This window comes from Pelophylax lessonae (genome assembly GCF_965119305.1).
Source record: "Pelophylax lessonae genome assembly, chromosome: 5".
Taxonomy (NCBI): Eukaryota; Metazoa; Chordata; class Amphibia; order Anura; family Ranidae; genus Pelophylax; species Pelophylax lessonae.
In genome coordinates, this window is record NC_138772.1 from 142,887,550 (window position 1) to 142,911,321 (window position 23,772).

General features: G+C 51.0%; 1 protein-coding gene across 1 annotated transcript in view; it reads right to left on the bottom strand.

Moving 5' to 3' along the window:
* DAZL (deleted in azoospermia like) overlaps positions 1-23,772 on the bottom strand; it is a gene marked incomplete at both ends in the record, with an annotated part of 186,514 nt that overhangs the window by 50,300 nt on the left and 112,442 nt on the right. Inside the window, 2 exons of the mRNA XM_082258906.1 lie at positions 2,748-2,840; positions 2,988-3,101. Of these exons, the coding sequence (XP_082115032.1) occupies positions 2,748-2,840; positions 2,988-3,101 (207 nt within the window). The remainder of the gene's footprint in view (positions 1-2,747; positions 2,841-2,987; positions 3,102-23,772) is intronic.

Below are 23,772 nucleotides of genomic sequence, written 5' to 3' on the forward strand. Positions count from 1 at the left end.
AGGAAATTGAAACTCTGGGCCGTTTTGTGGATTGAGCAGCCACAAGCATTTGCACCTGAGCAGCAAGGTTAGCCACAACAGTAGCCAAATCACCCCCCTCGGGGGAAGCAGCAGCAGACCCCTGGCCCCCCACTAAGGTGAGAGGAAATTTGCTTTCCTGAAAATCCATGCCCCCAAAAGTGTGTTAGGAAGAAAAGGAGTACTGCCCCTTTAACAGCGCGGCGAGCGCAGCCCACCGCACACAAGCACACACCGACCCCCACAGGGATAAACACAAAACTTAGGCAAGGAATACAGGGATAAGGAAGATAAACCTGGAGAGACCACTCAGCTGCTGCACCGATCGCTGTTGCTCAGGGAAAGGAAGTAAGGAAACACAGACCGCTCCTACAAAGCCTATGGAAGGCTCCACAAACATGGCCGCCGGTGAGGGACTAGCAAAGGCAGAGCATGCAGCGCTGACATGCGGCCCGAGCGATCGCCGCCAAAATGGCTGCGCTTGGCGCCAAAAACGCCGCTCCTATCACATAGATATGGCCAGCACACGCCTGCAGCTATGATAAAAATGGCGGACCGCCGTAGCGGCCGCCGCATGTATGCACCAACATGTATAACATCATGTCCTATAATCATACAGCATGTGACACAGATAAGCACAGTATTGACACTGAACAGTGTACAACAGCCCCCCTCCTTGCAGCCCACAGCAGCATTAAATCAGACAGGGAGCCCAACAGTGTGAACAGGCATGCAGGGTTACACAGTCCGAAACTGACACCCACTACACATACAGGTCCCCACACAAAGTACACTTACCTCCTGAATGGCGTGGGGAACCCGCACAAGCGATCAAGCCACTGCACATGTGACAGGGAGAGTCGCAGCCAGGACGCAGTAGAACTGCGGTGCGAAACCGCATGGCGTCCAGTGAGGTAGCCACCTCACCATAGCATCCCTGCAGTGAACAGGGATGGGTCGTTCACATATGCCAGGAAAAATACCTGACTGAACGCTCGATGGCAGGCTGGGAAGCCACTGGCCCACAACCTGCGATCAGGAGGGCCAGCCCGAGACCCAGCCCGCACGATCCTCTTCATCAGAAGAACTAACTAATGCTGACAAAAGTAACAGCTAGGTAAAGAGAGAGAAAAAACTCAAATAAAATCAAAAAAAGAAGATAAAGGCTGAGACAAAATGTCCCAGCATAGAAACATCCAGCGACTCCTGAAAGCTAGACAATGAAAACTGAGGTATGGATGCAGGAAGTAGGAGGGTATTGACTGAGGGGACCACTACCTGGGGGTGGGATATGTTAAAAGCTTTAATATTGACATATTCTGTTGCCTAGCTACTCCTACGGAGCAAAGTCAAATACCCCCATTGTGACGAATATGAAGAGGCGGCGACTGTAGGAGGACGTAAGAGAAATATATATTTTTCACATTCTGCTATATGACATTCTCAAAAAAAATGAAAAATCTAAATTCTTTAACATTTTAGGCCAATTTGTTTTCTGCTACATATTTTTGGTAGAAAAATAAAATTGCAATAAGCGGATTTTGATTGGTTTGCGCAAAAGTTATCGCGACTACTAACTACGGGAAAGAAGTCATTTTTACTGTTTTTTTTTTTTAATAGTAATGGCGGCGATCTGCAATTTTTTGCGGGACTGCGACATTGCGGTGGACAGATCGGACCCCTGACTGACATTTTTGACACTTTTGGGGGGACCAGTGACATTACTACAGTAATCAGTGCTAAAAATATGCACGGTTACTGTAATAATGACACTGGCAGGGAAGAGGTTAACAGTATAGGTGATCAAGGGGTTAAATGTGACCCTAGGGGAGTGATTTTAACTGTATGGGGGTTGGACTTGTGAAATGATCACAGAGACATGCGATCCTATATAGCAGGATCACATGAGCTCTGTGATCATTGCAGGGAGAAGGACGGGCGGCTGTGTTTACAACAGCTGCCCGTCCTCCCTCAGCTGGGAACGATCAAGAGTGTCAGGTGGCAATCGGAGCCGCCTGACACACGCAACCGCTTACCCGCTGATGACCAGGGGCGGAAGCGGGCCGGCAGCAGCATGCGCTCGCCCCCTAGCTCCTCCCAGGCAAATGACGTATCCATAAGTGGTTTTGCCTGGGAGAGCCACTCTGCCGCCGTATATATATACAGTATGCGGTCGGCAAGTGGTTAATGAATGTACAAAATAAGAGTTGGAAACGTTTATCAGCAGAATACTGCTGCTAAATGTGTCAGCTCCTTTTCAGGTGTACTTGTTGTCACAGAGCTGTCAGCCAGGGAGCATGAAGTACCCAGTGTTCTGCAATCAGGATAGATTTTTTCACAGCAGAGCTGGGCATCTATCCTTCTAGGACACAAGCACAAAACTGGGGCATGCTGGTAGAAGAGGTTATGCTAGGCGGGTTTACAGTTTTTTCCCCAGTGTCTAATTCTATTGTAGGTGGCAGTATAATCCAAAAGGTTAATGACTGTGTACCCCAATATTTTAGGGTGGTGGTGGCTGTTGGATGAACCTTAAAAATATGAGGGTTCTTCAAAAGTTTCCGCACCTTTTTTTAACTCTTGTATATAAAAAAACACTCGTACACTAGTGTTTAGAGTACCCAGGATTCTGAGTGTACAAAGTAATGAGATATCAAGAAACTGTGTGCAATTTAACATGGTGGAGCATTTAAAAAATTCATACTATAATACTATACTAAATCATACTATACCTTCATGAAATCATCTTGAAAGAAAGGCTTGTGGAACCTTCCATCGCCAGAAAACAGACAGGAAACAGCAGTTTGTATGCTTCGGTCAATTTTCTACAAATACCAATAAATTTAATTTAGGTCTGCCCTGCTAAAGATATCACAGTAGAGACTATGAATAATGAATGACAATGTCCCTGCTTACACACAGTTGATAAGGCACTTTACATTTTAGTCAACATAAAGCAATGATATTGTTACCTTTTGGGGACTTGTTGAAACTAAGGCATTTTGCTCTGGGATTGTATAGTCTGCCTGCAGCACTTCACCACAGGCTGTCTCAAAGTCATTTCCTGTATAATTCCAAGTTAAAGCCTACAAAAACAGGAAAACCATATGTAAACCAAATTGAAAAATAGGATTTTTTGTTCACATTTAAATTATTTTCTCTGGAACCCACTGAGACAGATTAATAATAAAGTGGTTCCAAAGTCAAACATTTTTTCCTTAATTTTTTATTTTTTTTGCCTTAATTAAAACCTTCAACTAGTTGTTGCTTCCCCCGGCTTGCTAAACACTTACCCGAGTCTTCTCTCCCTTCTTCCTTCTCTCACAGACTACACTAAGAGCAGGGGTAAACATTGGTTTCTGCGGTCAAACTCTGCACAGGGCAGGCAATTATACCTTTATTTTCTTTAAAACATTTGACTTTACATCCACTGAGCAAACCCCTGTGGGGAGGACTGAAGGCCATTCCACCCACCTCCTCAGCTCTAACAAGCAGTCCAAAGAAAGAATGACAGTATATAGAGGGAGAGCTGTCCCCCTCATTGGGCTGCGAAAGAAATTGGATTTTTGTCTAACCATAAAATCCTTTTCTCTGATGTTCATTGATTGACAGCTCCAGAATCTTCTTCACCATTGGGTTATGCTACCCCCTACAGGAGGACACTAGGCAGGAAAAAAGCTCTACCATGCCTATGGGGCAGTCCCAGGGGTATACTCCCACTTCCTGCTATAGGCATTCAGTTTAGTTGCAAGCAGTGTCAGAAGAAAAATAAACCAACTTAATAGAGGGGTGGGTGCTGTGTCCGTCAATGATCACAGAAAAGGATTTTAGGGTAAGGCTATTTAAATTTTCTCTTTCGTTCATTGCCGGACACAGCTCCAGAATCTTCTTGACCATTGGGACGTCCCAAAGCAGTGTAAAATATGAGGGATGGGAAAAAACAGCAGAAAAAATTCCCAAAAGGCTAAACCTAGCCAACCAGGTAACATGGAGCTCACCTGAAAACAAAAAACAAACATACACCCTCAAAAGAGGACTAGTCCTCTCAAACAGCGGCCTGTGAAACCTTTTGTGGCCAAAAGCACCATCCGCAGATGCCAGTACATTCATTTGAAAAAATATTGTGAAAGTGTGAACAGACGACCAGGTGGCCGCCTTGCAAACCTGCATCATGGACGTCTCAAGGGCGGAAGGCCCAGGAGGCACTAAGTGCCCGTGTAGAATGCGCCTTAACAGGGAAAGGAGGAACCTGACCCTTGATTGAATAGGCCTACACTACCGTCTGTGATCCATCTGGAAACGGTCGGTTGCAGCCAAGTACACCCTGATCGGCCGAACCACATCCAGGGAATGCAAGGCAATCTCCTTAGGATGCTTAGGACAAAGGGAGGGCAATACAATGTCTTTATTCAGATGGAAACCAGAGACAACCTTAGGAAGGAATGACTGACAACAAGGATACCTTCTGGGACAATGTAAGCAGAGGAATCTCGAATATTTTCGAAAGGCGGTATCTGAAGAACCGACAGTACCAAACTGAGATCCCACGGAGGCAACGGGGACGCACAGGTGGAGCCAAGTAGCGAACCCCCGAACAAAGGAATGCGCAGCCAAAGGGTGCTGAAAGAAAATTGCTAAGGCCGAAACCAGGCCCTTAATGGCACCCAAGGCCAAGCGCTGTTCCAAATCTCTTTAGAGGAACGCCAAAATTAGAGTCACCGAAAAGGAACCAGGAGAAACCTTACATATAGTTACATAGTAGTTGAGGTTGAAGAAAGACAATAGTCCATCCAGTTCAACCTGTGTAGGTGTGTGTTGCCGTAATCATCTCTCATACCCCTGAATGTTCTGATCATTGAGATGTACGCCCAAGACAGACTGCCAACAGCAACCAAATAGTGTCCTGTAACTTTTGCAGCTTGTCCGAGTGAATCAAACTTTCCGTTACAGCTAAGATGGAAGTACTTGCAGGGAGCTAGGTCCTATCCTTGACACTAGGCAGAACAAACTATTTGAGAATAGCAGAGCCTGAGGGGTTATGCCTGCTGGGACAGCCCCCATGGGCGCAGACAAGTTTTTTCCGCCTAGTGTATCCCTACAAGGAGGAGCATAACCCTATGAGTCTGAATAGGAAGAGCTGCATCTGTCGAACGATGGAGAAAAAAAAACCTCTCTGGAGGAGAAGACCGAAATTCAATCTGATAACTGGACCGAATCAGCTCGTGGACCAACCTGCCCCACGGGTCCAGAAAAAACAAAAAAAAAAAAAACAAAGAAGTCCCCCCACCCAGAAGGACCTGCTCTCAGTTTACCAGGCTAGGGCCTCTTGGAACCTATGGAGACGGCCCTAACGGATTTGGATCCTTTGTCTTGAGACACTGAGGAACGAAAAAAGCAGCTTCTGAACAGAGAAAAAAGGACCACGACTGAGACGAGACCCCTTGCCCCTGGAAGCCTGTGGGAGGAGAGTACGCTTCCCTCCTATGACTCCCTCAATGATTTAATCCCGGGAAGACCCAAACAGGCGACCCCCCCCCCCCCACAAAGGGGAGATCCGATAAGGCCTTCTTGGAGGCTTGGTCCGCAGACCAGCATTTTAGCCATATCATGCGCCGAAGAACCACTACTGTCATAGACAGCCTAGAAACTAAGGGAGCTGCATACAGAGGCATCACAGATAAACACCTGGACCAACTGGTCCACCAGCTCCGCAAAACATGTCCCAGGCCAAGGTTTCCGCTTTCCTATCAAAAGAGTCCTTAAAAGCCTAAGCTTAAGAGTGAATTTGCTCAGCCTGGAAACCTGGACCATCCGCTTTTTTTTTTAAACAGGGACTCCTGAAACGGGTACCTTCTAGCGAAACACTTAGGCTCTGCCACATTGCGTTTAGGGCAACCCCACTGACTCGCGAGTGACAATTTTGTCCAAATAGGCAGGAAAAGGAAATACCTTAGCAGCTTTTGAGGATTTTCAGGTACCGAAGGTGACCGGCGCGCCTCTGAAGCAGCTGCATCCTCCATTTTTAACGTTTCCCACACTGAAACAATCAGTGAACCCACCAGCGCTTTTTCGTGCGTGGCTGCAGTAGAAGAGGAATCATCCTCACTATCAGAGCACTCTGGGTGCATGGTTGCCCACCCAGCAGGATGACTCGCGTCCGCCAGATCAGACTCAGAATCTGAGGAGACAGAGGAGGTAGGTGAAGGCGGTGGACGCTTTTTTTGCTGGTCCGTTTTTGCAAGACCATATCAAACTTTGGCACTAGGGACTCCAGAGACGCCGCCATTGCAGACAGGGAGGACTGGGATCCAGAAGGGCCTGTCGCCTCTGAGAGGGGATCAAGGGGTGACATTTGCTCCAGGGACTCCATGGTAACCAGTGAAAAAACAGGCAAAGTGAGGGAAAAAAAAAAAAACCACTGCTAAGTGATCCCCCACTGCCTCGACTCAACCGCTGCTATAGCAGAGAGAGGAAGAGCCGCAAGGCACCCACTGGAACTCACCACCCCTGGTCAGCACAGAGCCCCAGATGTTGTACACCATGCAGTAAATCAGAGAAAGTAAGTTCAGGAATCAGCACTAGAGGTCCACTGCCGCCGCATCACCGCCCGTAACGCTCCAAACACATGGCTTCCGCTCTAATCAAAAGGGAAACGACAAGAAAAAGGCAGCCAGACTACACAAACAACAAACATGTCTGCCGACATTACAGCCAGCCACAAAAAAATGGCAGCTCCACATGGCTCTCTGGACCCGCAGGAAACATTTTGGCAGTAAGGGGGGCCCTGGCAGGAGCTTCCCCCCCACGGCACAATAACCCCCCTGAAAACTGCACGTTCTGGTGCCGGTGGAGCCCCCCCCCCCATACACCCTTGAAAGGTTAACCTGAACAGGTATGGTCACCCCCGGGGAGATGAGGGCTGGTCCAAGGGGAACCCAGGGGTCCGACTGTCCAAGGGAGGGGCCAACATCCACTTCGAACGGCCACCAGGGAAGGGGGGACACTACTTACTAGGGATAGACAGATTATCGGCAAGGCCGATATGCACTTTCCCCGATATATCGGTATCGACCCCGGAACTGGCCGATATTTTTGTGACATCATTCTGCCTTCTTAGTCCGCCTCCCTCGCCTTGGACAGCCTCTTCTGGAGTTGGGACTAGTCTCGCGGGAGTGTATCACAGCCATACACCCACATCCACAGCCCCGGTGCCAGACAGCCACCCACAGACAGGGTGCCAGACAGCCACCCACAGACAGGTTGCCAGACAGCCAGCCGCCCACAGGCCCTGTACCAGACAGCCAGCCACCCACCACAGGGTACCAGCAAGCCAGCCACCACAGGGTACCAGCAAGCCAGCCATTAAACAAAAATTAACATGTTCAGTACCAAATTTGTGTTAAAAGTTTTCTTTATTTTTCAAAACTTTAAATGTACAAAATTACCATACCATGGAACTGGGTGGGCACCGCATCAGGCAGAATGGGGGTGCTGCAAGCCAGGAGGCAAGCTGTGACTCAGGCCTGGACCAGGTTGTATGCGTCCTCGTGAAACGTTTCACTCACAGGCCAGCTCCCTTCCAGTGGGGCTATGTCACAGATGACCTAGCGCAGAGCTGAGATCTGCATGTGCTCGCTGGGAGGTCCGCAAGGATCTAGAATATCCAGTCCGTCGCCCAGTTCAGCAGTTGATAGTTCTCACCGGAACAGAAAATGAGAAAAACATATCAGTTTAATAAAGAAAAAGTGCTAAGACCAGAGATCCCAGCAAGGAAGGTAGGTCCTTACTCGGCAGAAAAAACTGAATGCCTATAGCAGGAAGTGGGAGTATACCCCCTGGGACTGCCCCATAGGCGTGTTAAAGCTTTTTCCTGCCTAATGTCCTACTCCTGTAGGAGCAGCAAAACCAAGAAGATTCTTGAGTTGCGTCCTTCATAGAACGAAAGAGAAAACTGAATTTTTTGTAAAATCTTACCTGTAAAATTCCTTTCTCTGAGTCCTCCGACAGTCGCCGCCGCCTATTAAGTCATCACTGTTGGGTATTGACTTCCGCTCCGCAGGAGTAGCTGGGCATAAAGACTTAGTCAAAAGAACAAAGGCATTTGCATATACACACCCATGGGGGCTGCCCCATCTGGTCAATACCCCCCTGCAGTGACCACTCCCAACTCAGTTTGGTAGCATAGCAGTAGGTAATAAGACACAAACCCCAAAAGAGGGGCGGGGGCGGGCGACTGTCGGAGGACTCAGAGAAAGGAATTTTACAGGTAAGATTTACAAAAATTCCGTTTTCTCTTACGCCCTCCGACAGTTGCCGCCGCCTCTAAGTCATCACTGTTGGGATGTCCCAAAGCAGTATAGACATGAGGGGTGGGAGACGCAACCGCAGAAAGGCAACGCAGTACCCACATCAGAGAAAGGAATCTTACATGCACCGTAAGAGAACCTTCTGGGCAACAGAGAAACAAAGCTCAACAGGAGCAACAGCCCAGGAAAGCAAATACCAACAGCCAGGGACCCATAAAAACAACAAGGGTCCTTCATGGCACTGCCGCACTGAGAACCTTGCGGCCAAAGGAAACATCAGCCGATGCCAGAACGTCTACTTTGTAGAACCGACGACCAAGTCGCAGCTTTGCACACCTGGGCCACCGAGGCCCGATGCCAATAGGCCCAGGACGCACTCACAGATCTGGTAGAGTGCGCCTTAACAGGGAAGGGTGGAACCCGTTCCTTCAAAGCGTGAGCCTGTTCAATGGTCTGTCTGATCCATTTGGCAATAGTCGCTGCAGACGCAGCCATGCCCTTCCGAGGTCCCTCAGGAAGGACAAAGAGTGAATCCGTCTTCCGAAAGGATTCCGTAGACAGTTAAACCCTGATCGCCCTGACAACATCCAAGGAATGCAGAGCAACCTCCTTGGGATGCTTAGGCTTCGTACAAAGCGAAGGCAGGACAATGTCCTCATTAATGTGGAACTCAGATATCACCTTAGGAAGAAAGGAGGGATGAGGACGCAAAACCACCTTATCCTTGTGAATCACCAAGTACGGAGAACGGCAAGAAAACGGCGCCAGTTCCGATACCATGCGAGCCGAAGTGATCGCCACCAAAAAGGCAACCTTCTTTGAAAACATACGGGAGATATCGTTGCCTCTGCTGTCTAAGGGAGCATGCTGTAACACGGACAGAACCAAGTTCAAGTCCCATGGGGGTAAGGGCTCCTTCCTGGGAGGAGCCAAATGTCTCACACCTTGAATGAAGGTGCGAACCAGAGAATGAGACGCCACAGAGCGTTGGAAAAGAATAGCCAGTGCGGACACCTGGCCCTTGATCGTGGCCAGCGCCAGGCGCTGGTCCACACCAGACTGCAGGAAGGCCAACACTCTCGACACCGAGTACGAGCGAGGGGAGAACCCCCTGGACTCACACCAGGCGAAATAAGCCTTCCAGGTACGGTAATAGATTTTGCTTTGCCTTGACAAGGGTAGGAATGACCTCAGAGGAGAGACCCCTGTCCCTCAGGACCTGGGTCTCAACAGCCAGGCCATTAAAGCCAGCGACTGTAAAGCAGGATGGAAGATCGGACCCTGAGACAGGAGATCTTCCCGAATTGGCAGCCGCCACTGCCAGGTGAACAACGTCGGCATACCAGGACCGGCGTGGCCAGTCCGCAGCCACCAGAATCACCCGGTGCGGTTCCGAGGCTAACCTGCGGAGGAACCTGGATAGCAACTGAATCGGAGGAAAGGCATACATCAGACGATACTGATGCCAAGGGACCACTAACGCATCCGAGGCATACGCCAACGGATCGCGCGTTCTTGCCACGAACCTTTCCACCTTTCGGTTTAGCTGAGATGCGAACAGATCCACTTCCGGGGACACAGCATTTGGAAGACCTCCGGGTGTAGGGACCAGGGGGAATGGTCCAGGGTCTGGAGGCTCAGATAGTCGGCCTGCCAATTCTCCACACCCGGAATATGAACTGCTGAGATCGCCAGGACATGAGTCTCGGCCCAAGACAGAATGTCGGTCACCTCCCATCGGACCCAGATCCAGGGACTGAGGCAGTCTGTTCCACCTGGCCCGGATCTCCGACTGAAGAGCCCGCGGGTGAAACTGAGCAAAGGGTATCGCCTCGAAAGCCGATACCATCAACCCCAGGCCCCGCATACAGGACCTGAGTGACGAGAACCGGTTGTCCCTGAGGGACCTGATCTCGTCCTGCAAGGCCCGGAGCTTGTCCTCCGGCAAAAACACCCTTGCCTGAGCAGAGTCCAGAATCATTCCCAGATAGGGAAGACGAACCGATGGAGACAACGTCGATTTCTGAACGTTGATCGTCCATCCGAACTCCAGGAGCGTCTGCACCGTGGTGGACAGATCGCGCACTAGGTCCTGGCAGGCACGTGATCTCAGAAGTAGATCGTCCAGGTAATCCAAGACCGTAATGCCCTGTGCCCTCAGCAGGCCCAGAACCAGCGCCAACCCTTGGTGCCGAAGTGAGACCGAAAGGTAACGCCACAAACTGGTAGTGGTCCTCTGCGATAGCAAACCGAAGGTACCGCTGATGACCCTCGAAAATGGGGATGTGCAGGTACGCATCTTTCAGATCTATCGAAGCCAGGAATTCTCCTAGACTCAAGGAGGCTACCACCGAACGGAGAGACTCCATACGGAACTTCCGAACACGCACGAAGCGGTTCAGCGCTTTCAGGTCCAGAATAGGACGCACTTTGCCCTCCTTTCTGGGCACAGTGAACAGATTGGAATAAAACCCCCGAAACCTGTCCCGATGAGGCACCGGGACAATCACCCCCTGCGCAAGAAGGTTCTGCACCGCTTGGTGCAGGTCCTGCAGACGCCCCGGAGGCAAATGAAGATTGGAGGGAAAGAATCTGTCCGCCGGCCTGGAAAGGAATTCGATCTTGTACCCCGATCGAATGATTTCCTGAACCCACCTGTCTGATATCCGGAGCAGCCAAGGTTGGAGGAAACCGCGCAAACATCCCCCCACCCCTGAAACTCAGCAGGGCAGGGAATTACCTGCGCCGACTTGTGGGTCCTGTGTGTCCCAAACGAGGACACAACGCCCGGAGGACTGGGCTCATCCTCCAAATGTTGTGTTTCCTTTACCGAAACAATCAATTCATCCATGGTCGCCTGCTCTTCAGGCGACCCCGGGGAGGAGGTATCAACCCCCTCCACCTCAGCCTCCCCCTCAGACCCCAGCGGGTCCAAGGATGAGCGGGACCCTGAAAAGGGCACGCTCGCAGCAGCAGCAGCCATATCACCATCTGAATCAGAGGAGAGAGACAATCTGGGCCTCTTTTTAGCAGCATGTTCAGCCATCAGCAATTCCATATTTGACACCAAAGTCGCCACTACAGCGGCCAAATCAGGACTCAGAGGGGCCACAGGAGAACTGGGGACCCCCACCAGAGCTGGAGGGAATTTGCTGTCCTGAGAATCCACTGCTCAAGGTTCAAAAACAACAGTGCAAGAAAGTTTGTACTGCCCCTTTAAGACCGCTGCGGAGTGCGCAGCCCACCGCTACAGTGACAAAGACCCCCAAACAGGAGAAGAAAAAACTGAGCCAGAAGCGACAATACAGAAAGACATGGAGAGCGATAACCTGCAGAGCCCCGCAGTGTTGCCACTGATGTCCTGCTTCAGAGGAAAAGGAAGTGCTGCTAGAGTAGGCTGAACTTATAGGCTGCATGACTCAGGGAAAATGGCTGCCCCCTAGGATTGCATTGGAAGGCTCCGCCAAAATGGCCGCCGAACATGCGGTCGGAGCGATCGTTCTGCCACCGCAAAATGGCAGCGGAAGGCACCAAAAACAGCATGTAGTATTGCCCATAGAGAAGCCAAACATGCCTGCCCATACCTAAAATGGCGGACCGAGCGGTTTTACCCCGCTGCGGCCGCCACACACAAAGTCTGCACCCCCAATAAGCACCGAAGTGACACAGGTAAGGGGACCCCCCAAAAACATACAGCACCGCAGCGCATGCACAAGCGATCCCCGCAAGGACCGCATCAGGGAGTCACACAGGCACAGACATGGGGGACACACAGCAACACAGGACTGCCACCCCAGACAGAGGCCCCACACAGAAGTACTTACCTGTACCAGATGGCGTGGGGTGCCTCTATGAACGGAAAGCCGCTATCCTCATCTGACAGGGAGTGCTGTTTGCCAGGGACATGACACTGCAGCATAGCAGATGTGTCCTGTGAGGTAGCCACCTCACGGCTGCATCCCTGCTGCGAACAGGGATGGGTCGTTCATAATGCCAGGGCGAACCATAGTTGAACGCTCGATGGCGGGCTGGGGGTCCATCTGACCCTCTGCCCTGGAGAACCAGGGCGGTCAGTCCGAATCCCAGCACCGCCTGATCCATCTTCATCCGAAGATCCGACTAAAAACTAAAGCTGACAAAATAAACAGCTAGTAAAGTAAGAAAAAAAACTGACATTTTCAAAGAAAATCAAATAAAAGATTAGATAGGCTGAGACTGTAGCCCCAGCACAGGGAAGCCTGACTACTCCTGACGCTAGGCAGAAAGAAACTGAGTTGGGAGTGGTCACTGCAGGGGGGTATTGACCAGATGGGACAGCCCCCATGGGTGTATATATGCAAATGCCTTTGTTCTTTTGACTAAGTCTTTATGCCTAGCTACTCCTGCGGAGCGGAAGTTAATACCCAACAGTGATGACTTCGAGGCGGCGGCGACTGTCGGAGGACGTAAGAGAAATGGGATTTTTGACTTACCGTAAAATCCATTTCTCTGATGTTCATTGACGGACACAGCTCCTGATCTTTATAACCATTGGGATATACTGCCCCCTACAGGAATAGGGCACTAGAAAGAAAGAATCTGGCTACGTAGATGCCAACATATCCACTTTATAGAACTTTGTGAAAGTGTGCACAGACGACCAGGTGGCCGCCTTGCAAACCTGCATCACTGATACTTCATGACAGAAGGCCCAGGAGGCACCAAGTGCCCGAGTAGAGTAAGCCTTGACAGGGAAAGGAGGAAGCTGACCCCTGATGGAATAGGCCTGAGTAAGAGTAATCGTCTGTCTGATCTATCTGGAAATGGTCACAGAGGAAGCGAGCAACCCTTTGCGAGGCCCATCCGTGAGCACAAATAGTGAGTCTGACTTCTAGGAGACTCCTTTAGCTGCCAGGTAAACCCTAATTGCCCGAACCACATCCAAGGCATGCAAGGCAATTTCTTTCGGATGTTTTGGACTCACAAGCAACACAATGTCTTCGTTCAAATAAAAATCAGAGACAACCTTTGGGAGGAACAACGTATATGGGCGAAGAACCACCATAGCTCTGTGAATCACCAAATAAGGTGAATGACAGGATAACGCCGGCAGTTTCCGACACCCTACGCGCAGAGGTGACAGCCAACAAAAAAGCCACCTTCTGAGACAGCAAAAGCAAGGGAATCTCCTGAGGATTCTCAAAGGGAGGCTTCTGGAGGAACTAAAGCACCAAATTGAAGCCCCAAGATGGCAACTGAGACCGCACTGAAAGAACCAAATCTCAGACACCCTGAAGAAAGGTAGGTATGCACCTGGGAGTGTTTTGTCAAGAGTGGTTGGAGGAAGACCACCAAAGATGTCACCTGGCCCTTGATGGTACTCCAGGCCAATTTCTGTTCAACCTCCTGTTGATGGAAGGGTCCAGATCCAAGCCACAGAGAAAGAGCGAGGACGAACCTCAAGAGACTCACACAACGCAATGTACGTCTTCCACGTAAAATGGTAAATCTACCTAGAAGTCGATTTTCTAGCTTTTAACAGCGTTGAAATCGCTGACTCAAATAAACCTCTATCCATCAGCACCTGGCATTCAACAGCCAAGCCGTCAAATCCAGCTAAAGTAAAGCAGGATGGAAAATGGGTCCTTGGCACAGCAGATCCTCCCTGAGAGGAAGCTTCCAAGAAACGTTGGCGACCAGCCGCACCAGATCGGCGTACCAAGCCCGGGGAGGCCAGTCCGGAGCCAATAAGATGACCGGAGCCCCTTCTGCCTTGATCCTGCGTAGAAGTCTAGGCAAAAAATTCAGGGGAGGGAAGGCATAAAATCAGAAGATACTGACGAACGAAGTAACCAACGCGTCAATGGGGTCCACCAGAGGATTCCGTGACCGAACCACAAACCTCTGCACCTTTCTGTTGAGCCGAGACGCCAACAAATCCACCTCGGGATGCCCCACCGGAGACAACTGATGAAACGCCTCCGAATGATGGAACCATCCCCTTGGTTCAACGCCTGCCGACTGGGGTAATCTGCCTGCCAGTTTTCCACCACGGGAATGTGTACGGCGGAGAGGGCTGGAACGAACTGTTCTGCCCACCTTAGAATGCTGGCTACCTCCAGGACACTTGTGTCTCCCTGGTGATTGACATAAGCCACAGCATTATCCGATTGAATGCGCACTGGGCATCCATGAAGACTATCTGTCCAATGGCCCAAGCACAGTCTTATCGCTCAGAGTTCCAAGACATTGATCGGTAGTCTGGACTCTCAGTGTCCAGATTCCCTGAGCAGAATGTTTGCCAAGGACGCCACCCCAGCTGGACAGGTTGGCATCCGTGGTGACCGCTGTCCAAAACAATGGAAGGATTTGCCCAAGCGAAGCGTTGGAGAATGAAGCCACCATTTTAGGGACTCCTTCGTTCCCTGGCTCAGCTGGATCTGATCCGGATCAGAGACTGCAGAGCCTTGTCCAATTTTGGCCAGAATCTCCCTTTGCAGGGATCTCGTATTGAACCGTGCAAACAGAAGCGCCACGAAGGTAGACACCATCAGGCCCAGCACCCGCATGCAAGTCCAGAGGGATGACTATCTACTGGACAGCAGGAGACTAATTGCAGCCTGCAATTTCTGGAGTTTGTCGATAGGAATGACCACTGTGGCTAAGGCAGTGTCCAGAGTAAGACCCAGATAGTCCAGTTTTGCGGATGGAACCAGAGCAGACTTCTGAAAATCTAGAATCCAGCCAACTCCCGCAGAGTTCATATGGAAATCTCCAGGTTTTCCACCAGAGCAGGAGGAGACACCGCTTGCAGAAAGAGGTCGTCCATGTAGCGCAGTACCGCGATCCCCCATTGGTGTAACAAAGCTAGCACCGGTGCTAACACTTTTGCGAAGACCCGAGGAGCAGAGGCGAGACCAAAGAGTAACGCCACAAACTGATAATGCTCCTCAAAGCGGAGGAAGCGCTGGTGACCACCACATATTGGAATGTGAAGGTAAGCATCCTTGATGTTGATGGAGGCAAAATAAAATCCGACGCAGGGATGCTACCATGAGAATGGACTTCTGCACACGCACAAAGCAGTTCAGCGCCATGAGGTCCAGGATTGGATGCATCTTGTCTTCCTTCCTGGGAATTGTAAACAGGTTTGAGTAAAAACCCTGAAAACGTTCCGAAGTGGGAACTGGGACAATCACCCCTTGAAGTAACAGATCTTGTACCGCCCCAAACAGACCCTTGTAAGTGGTCCAGGGACAGGCGCAACTTGGAAGGGAAGAACCTTTCTGGAGGAAAAGACCGAAACCCAATCTTGTAGCCAGACTTAATGACACTGTTGACCCACTTCACCTGTACCAGAGAAGTCCAAAGATCCAGAAATCAGCGAAGATGTCCCATCGCCCCAGAAAGGGTGCCCCTTCAGGGACCCACTTGTCCTGTACCAGGGAAGTCCAGTGGTCCGGAAACTAGTGAAGTCTCCCCCCCCCCAAAACGGTTGAGGGTTTACCTTGCTGAAGGAGCCTTGTCCACGGGTCTGGAGAAGCCTACTCTCAAGTTCCCAGACCAGGTTCGTGTGAATCCTCCAGATGCGGCCCTGAAAGGCTTTGAGCCCTTGTTAGTCGACCCTGAGGGACAAAAAAACTTCCTATGAGCTGAGAAAGAGGGCCCACATCCTTGCTCTTAAGTAGCCTGCGGAAGAAAGGTACTCTCCCCCCCCCCCCCTGTGGGACCCTTAATGTCATCATCCAGAGTAGCTTAGGCAATCTCCTTGAAAGGGTCGCCTGTGAATTTTCTGTTTTGTTCAATAAAACGGAATTTTTGTAAAATCTTACCTGTAAAATTCCTTTCTCTGAGTCCTCCGACAGTCGCCGCCTCTTCATATTCGTCACATATGGGGTATTAGACTTTGCTCCGAAGGAGTAGCTAGGCAACAGAATATGTTAACATTAAAGCTTTTAACATATCCCACCCTCAAGGGGTGGTCCCCTCAGTCAATACCCTCCTACTTCCTGCAACCATATCTCAGTTTCAGTGGAATAGCAGTAGAGTATACAACCAAACCCCAAAAGAGGGGCGGGGGCGGCGACTGTCGGAGGACTCAGAGAAAGGAATTTTACAGGTAAGATTTTACAAAAATTCCGTTTTCTCTTACGTCCTCCGACAGTCGCCGCCTCTTCATATTCGTCACATATGGGGACGTCCCAAAGCAGTGCAAACATGAGGGGTGGGAAACGCATCCGCGCCGAAAGGCAACGCAGTCTCCGCATCAAAGAAAGGAACCTTACCAAAGGAAGGAAACCAGCTAGGCTACAGGAAAAACAAGTGCTCAACAGGAGCAACAACCAGGGAAAAGACAAATAACCAGGGGATAAAAAAAATATCCCAACAGCCAGAGGTCCCCAACAAGGGACCCTAGGGAATTGCCGCACTAAGAACCTTGCGGCCAAAGGAAGCATCCGCCGATGCCTGAACATCTACTTTGTAGAATTTTGTGAAAGTATGCACGGTCGACCAGGTCGCCGCCTTACACACCTGGGCTACAGAAGCCCCATGACGACAGGCCCAAGACGTACTCAAAGATCTAGTAGAGTGCACCTTCACAGGCACAGGGGGAACCTTCCCCTGCAAAGCATAGGCCTGTTCAATGGTCTGCCTGATCCATTTGGCGATGGTAGAGGCCGACGCCGCCATGCCCTTCCGAGGACCCTCTGGAAGAACAAACAAGGAGTCCGTCTTTCGAAAAGACTCAGTCGATTTAAGGTAAACCCTTATCCCTTATCGCCCGAACAACATCCAAAGAATGTAATCTCACCTCCCTTGGATGTTTAGGCTTCGCGCACAGCGAAGGCAAGACAATATCTTCATTAAGATGGAATTCCGAAACTCGCTTCGGAAGAAAAGAAGGATTAGGTCGCAAGACCACCTTATCCAAATGAACAACCAGATACGGAGACTTGCAGGACAAAGCCGCCAGCTCCGACACTCTGCGAGCCGAAGTGATCGCAACCAAAAAGGCGACCTTTTTGGACAACATAGACAACGAGATCTCCCTGATCTGTTCAAAAGGAGCACGTTGTAACACAAATAGAAGGAGATTCAAGTCCCAAGGGGGCAGAGGATCCCTCCTAGGAGGAACCAGATGCCGCACTCCCTGAACAAAAGTGCCAACCAAGGAGTTGGAAGCCACGGGACGTTGAAACAGAACGGCCAGCGCAGACACTTGACCCTTTATCGTAGCCAGCGCCAAACGCTGATCGACACCCGTTTGAAGGAAGGACAGCACTCGGGAAACCGAGTACGTGCGGGGTGAAAACCCCCTGGACTCACACCAGGCAAAATAGGCCTTCCAAGTACGGTAATAAACCTTCCCCGAGGAAGACTTCCTCGCGTTGATCAAGGTATGAACGACCTCTGGGGAGAGACCCTTCTCCTTCAGGACCTCGGTCTCAACAGCCAGGCCGTCAAAGCCAGCGACTGTAAAGCAGGATGGTATATCGGTCCTTGAGACAGGAGATCGTCTCGAAGAGGCAGACGCCACGGGGCGTCGACCACCAGATTCACGAGGTCTGCGTACCAGGACCGGCGAGGCCAGTCCGGTGCCACAAGAATCACCGTGCTGCGTTCCGAGTGTAACCTGCGAAGGAACCTGGACAGCAACTGAATCGGTGGAAACGCGTACATCAGCCTGTACTGGTGCCAAGGGGCCACTAACGCGTCCGACGCGTCTGCCCGAGGGTCGCGCGTCCTTGCCACGAACCTTCTCACCTTGTTGTTGAGACGAGACGCGAACAGGTCCACATCTGGAAGACCCCACTTCGCGCACAATATCTGGAAGACATCCGGGTGGAGAGACCATTCCCCCTGATCCAGGGTCTGGCGACTCAGATAGTCCGCCTGCCAGTTCTCCACCCCCGGGATGTGCACCGCCGTTATCGCCGGGACATGAGTCTCGGCCCAAGACAGAATGTCGGCCACTTCTCGAGCCACTCGGGCACTCCTGGTGCCCCCTTGGTGGTTGACGTAGGCCACCGCCGTGGCATTGTCCGTCTGCACCCGAACCGGGCAGCCCTGCAGCCGGTCCGTCCAGCGATGAAGACAGAGATTTATCGCACGCAATTCCAGAATGTTGATCGGAAGGGAGGACTCCCCCTCCGACCAAGTCCCCTGGGCTGACAGAACGCACAGAACACCACCCCAGCCCGACAGGCTGGCATCCGTGGTGATTACCGTCCACGAGATAGGACGAAACGACTTGCCCCCGGACACCATCGGGGACTGGAGCCACCACAGAAGGTCTCTTCTGGTGCGATGACTCAACGAGATTTGAAGATCCAGAGATTGAGGTCGCCCGTCCCACATGGACAGGATCTCCGCTTGGAGACCCCGCGTGTGAAACTGGGCGAAGGGAATCGCCTCGAAGGCCGAGACCATCAATCCCAGACATCTCATGCACGTCCGCAGAGACGAGTGCGGAACGTCCCTGAGGGACCTGACTTCCTCCTGAAGAGTTCTGAGTTTGTCTTCCGGCAGGAAGACCTTCGCCTGCACCGAGTCCAGAATCATTCCCAGGTAGGGAAGACGAACCGACGGACTCAGTGTCGACTTTGGAAAATTTATCGTCCAACCAAACTCCTGCAGAGTTTGCATCGTGACAGACAGGTCCTTCTCCAGACCCTGGCTGGTCGCAGACCGAACCAGAATGTCGTCCAGATACCCCAGGACCGAAATGCCCTGGGCCCTCAATAATGCCAGAACCGGTGCAAGCACCTTGGTGAAGACCCGCGGAGCCGAGGCGAGACCAAAAGGCAACGCCACGAACTGGTAGTGATCCTCCGCAATGGCAAATCGAAGGTACCTCTGGTGACCCTCGAAAATGGGGATGTGAAGATACGCATCCTTCAAATCGATGGAGGCCATGAATTCCCCCGGAACCAGGGCAGCCACCACCGACCGCAGGGATTCCATGCGGAACTTGCGAACCCGCACAGAGCGGTTCAGAGCCTTCAAGTCCAGAATTGGACGAACCTTGCCCTCCTTTCTGGGCACGGTGAACAGATTGGAATAAAACCCCCGAAATCTGTCCCGATGAGGCACCGGAACTACCACTCCCTGAGCCCTCAGGTCCCGCACCGCCAGGTGCAGGTCCCGTAAACGCTCTGGAGACAGTTGAAGATTTGAGGGAAAAAATCTGCTCTCCGGCCGAGAGAGAAACTCGATCTTGTAACCAGATCGAACGATCTCCTGAACCCATCTGCCCCGCACGCGGGCCAACCAGGGCTGAAGAAAACCGAGCAAGCGTCCCCCCACCCCAAAACTGGGTGAGGGCGCCCCTTCAGGCCGCACTGTTATGGGCTGCGGATCCGGATTGACCGGACTTCTGTTTGCCAGACCAGGGCTTCTTCTGAGAGCCTTGACCTTTGAACGGTTTGCCCTAGTAGTGCGACCGAAAGGCACGAAAGGACCCCTGAGGGGGCCGAAAATTAGCATGCTTCTTCCCAGAAGCCCCCTTAGCCTTGGGGAAATGGGGCAAGAGAGTGCTCTTACCTCCGGTGATCCCCTTAATCAACACATCCAAGGACTCCCCAAAAAGGCGAGACCCATCATAAGGCAGATTGGCTAAGGTCTTACGTGAAGATTGGTCCACCGACCAACATTTCAACCAAACCAGGCGGCGAGACAACACCGCCACGCTGTGCACACGTGCAGCCAACGGGACTAGGTCCAAGTCCGCATCACACAGATACATGACACCCTGGTGGATTTGATCCACCATATCCAGGGTCGCCAGCGAGGCCGAATCGGCCACTAGGACGCGCCTAAGCATCTGCGTCCAACTTGCGACCGCCTGGGCCGCCATGAGAGAGGCAAACAGAGCCTTAAGCATAGAACCCGTAACAGAATAAGTATGACGGGCAAGAGACTCCAATCTCCTATCCGTGGCATCACGGAACACAGGGGAATCCTCTGCAGGAATCGCAGTGGATTTGTTTAAAACCGCAATTGCGTGATCCACTGGGGGTGGCACACACCACCTTTCATCAGTGGAAGGCGAGAAAGGATAACGCAGCTTGAACCTACTTGGTACAGCAAAAGGTTTGCGCAGATTGCGCCATTGTTCCTTAACAGCGCGCTGAAACTCATCATTGCAGGGAAAAACCTGCGGCGTCCTGCGTTTTCTCTGCGTCCCATAAGCCGCCAAGGCAGCGGGGGGACACACTTCATCCTGCAAACGCAGCGTTTGTTTTATGGAAGCAATCAATTCATCCATGATTGCAAGCTCTTCAGGCTAGCCAGGGGGAGAATTATCAACCCCTTCAACTTCAGCCTCCACCTCGGACCCCACTAGATCCAGGGAGGAGCGGGACCCCGATAAGGAGGCCCCCGCCATAACAGCCCCATCACCTTCACCCTCAGAATCAGAGGAAAGAGAAACTCTGGGTCTTTTAGTAGATTGAGCAGCCACCAGCATCTGCACCTGAGCAGCAAGGCCAGCCACAATAGTGGCTAAATCCCCCCCTGGGGGGGAAACAGCGGTCCCCTGGCTTTCCACCAAGGCGGTAGGAAATTTGCCCTCCTGAGAATCCATTGCCCCTATTACAAATGCCGGATAATAAAGGGTTAACTGCCCCTTTAACAAGCGCGGAGAGCGCAGCCCACCGCACCACACACAAGCACAATGAGACCCCCACAGGGACAATAAAACTGACACAGGCAATGGATAAGAAGGATATAACCTGAGGAGACCCTCGCCGCTGCTGCTGCCTCGATCGGTGTTCCTGGAGAAGAGGAAGTGATGCTGCCAGGGCGCTCTATGAAAGCCTATGGGAGGCTACAAGAAAATGGCCGCCATGCATGTAGAACATGCGGCCGGAGCGAGTGTAGGCAAAATGGCGCCGTTTGGCGCCGAAACCGCCGCTCCACAGTACAGTAATGCACACATGTCATCCATGCATAAAAAAACATGTCAAATCGCCGCAGCGATCGCTGTATAGTGCCCAAACATGCCCAACAGCACACAGCTTCTCACACTGACAAGGCTGACACACACAGTGTCACACAGCTCCCCCCCCCCTTGCAGCCCACAGCATGCAGCCGAGTGATAGGGAGACAAACAGTGTGAACAGAGGCAGGTTACACAGTCCCAGACTGACACCCCCCCAGACAGACAGGTCCCCACATAGATACACTTACCTCACAATGGCGTGGGGGACCCGCACAGGCGAACAAGCCGCTGCACATGAGGCAGGGAGAGTCGCATACAAGACGCACAGAATGAGGGTTAAGAAACCGCACAGCGTCCAGTGAGGTAGCCACCTCACCAATCATCCCTGCACCGAACAGGGATGGGTCGTTCACTGTGCCAGGAGCGTTACCTGGCTGAACGCTCGATGGCAGGCTGGGAAGCCACTGACCCACGACCTGCGACCAGGGGGATCAGCCCGAGACCCAGCCCGCATGATCCTCTTCATCCGAAGAACTAACGCTGACAAAAAGAACAGCTAAATAAAGGTAGAGAGAAAACTCAAACAAAAAATCAAAAAAGAAGAAAGTCTGGGGCACAAAGCCCCAGCACAGAGAGAGCCAGCCACTCCTGACAAGCTAGACATTGAAACTGAGATATGGTTGCAGGAAGTAGGAGGGTATTGACTGAGGGGACCACCCCTTGAGGGTGGGATATGTTAAAAGCTTTAATGTGAACATATTCTGTTGCCTAGCTACTCCTTCGGAGCAAAGTCTAATACCCCATATGTGACGAATATGAAGAGGCGGCGACTGTCGGAGGACGTAAGAGAAACTTTGTTTCTGATTTTAAAAAAAAAGAAATAGATGTCAGCAATGATGATCAGTGGGGTGAGGCCTTGGAGTCGGTGCGTACATGCTCTCTTAGCGTTGCACAACGACTCTCCCAACTTTACATACTCCTCCGGGTGCACCACAACCCCCTCTGTCTTTATAGGATGGGTCTTAGAACGGACTCCTTGTGCACCAGGTGTAGTAGGGATTGTGGAGACCTCATTCACCTTCTGTGGCGTTGCCCCAAGCTCCACAGGTATTGGACGGCGGTGGTCCAGACTGTTAATGCTGCATTTTCATTATCTGTGCCGGTGGATCCGAAGCCGTGCCTCCTTGGCATGGTGAAGGACTACTCGCCTGATGTCAACGTACGACTGGTGTTGTCAGGCCCGGAAACTTATTTTGCAGCACTGGACGTCCCCGTCCCCTTCCTCGCTGGAGATGTGGGTGAGGGCTGTTGGAACTACTCTGCGTTGTGAACGCCTAGTTTATCAGCATAGAGGTGTCCCACTGAGGTATGACAAAATCTGGGCTGGGTGGTTGGCACAACCGGGCTTGGCCCCCGCAGATCTCATCATGGATCGCTTATTGCAATAGTGCCCTATGTGTTTTGATTGTGGACATGGGGTGGGAATTGTATGTTCTGTTGTGTAACCGTGCCTGGGTGCATAGCTGTGATATGTTTTGCTGGGAGTGCGTTCTTAGGGAGATGCTATGCTTAATATATTTGACTGTTTGTGCTCTCTTTGCAAGAGAGCTTGTTATGTGAAGCCTGTGAATTTTCTGTTTTGTTCAATAAACTTTGTTTCTGATTTAAAAGAAAAGAAATAGATGTCAGCAATATCACTTGATAGTATTGTTGTGTGTAATTGTGATACATGCACAAATCAGAATGAATTAAGAAATGATGGTGCTAATCGCTAATGCACCTACGCAAAAATAAATAATAATAATAAAAAGGCCTACAACACCTGGTATTCCCAGGCAGTCTCCTATTCAGGTACTAACCAGGCCCAACCATGCTTAGCCTCCAAGATCAGACACGTTCAGGGTGATGTGGCCGTAGGGCACAGAAAGGGAAATAAAGGTGAATACTTGTGTAAAAAACAGCCAAATATACCACATGAATAGAATTACTCGGTATAGGATTCACACTATGTTGTGAACCTCCAAGTCCTCATTAAGACCATTGGGTGAAAAAGAGCCAAAACAATATATCCAAAACACCTTCCTTTTGCAAAGAAGAAAAAAACGCTCATTGTCCTCCAATGTACCCTTGGGGATTGATTTATTGGCCATAACTTCTAAAACAGGGGCGTCCTTATGGTGCGTGTGTAAAAAATGGTACCACATCACTTGATATATCCTGGATACACAGTCAGCACTGAATACGTGGTTATAGGAGTCTCAAGTCTCGTAATGGAAACCATTGAATGTCCTATGATTCTGCAGATAGAATCAGAGCCCAAGAGCAGGGTAGACTCACCTGCCTGGCACATATCGGGGTATAAGGACACCAGTATGCAAGCAAATTAAATAATGAACAGTAACATGCCTACACACCCCAATTTCAAAAGGGAAATACACAGTCCTTGAAGGAACACGGACCTCCATACATTTAAAGAAACCCATGGAAATCCATTTTATGGATTTAAACCAATCGGAGTGAAGGTATTTA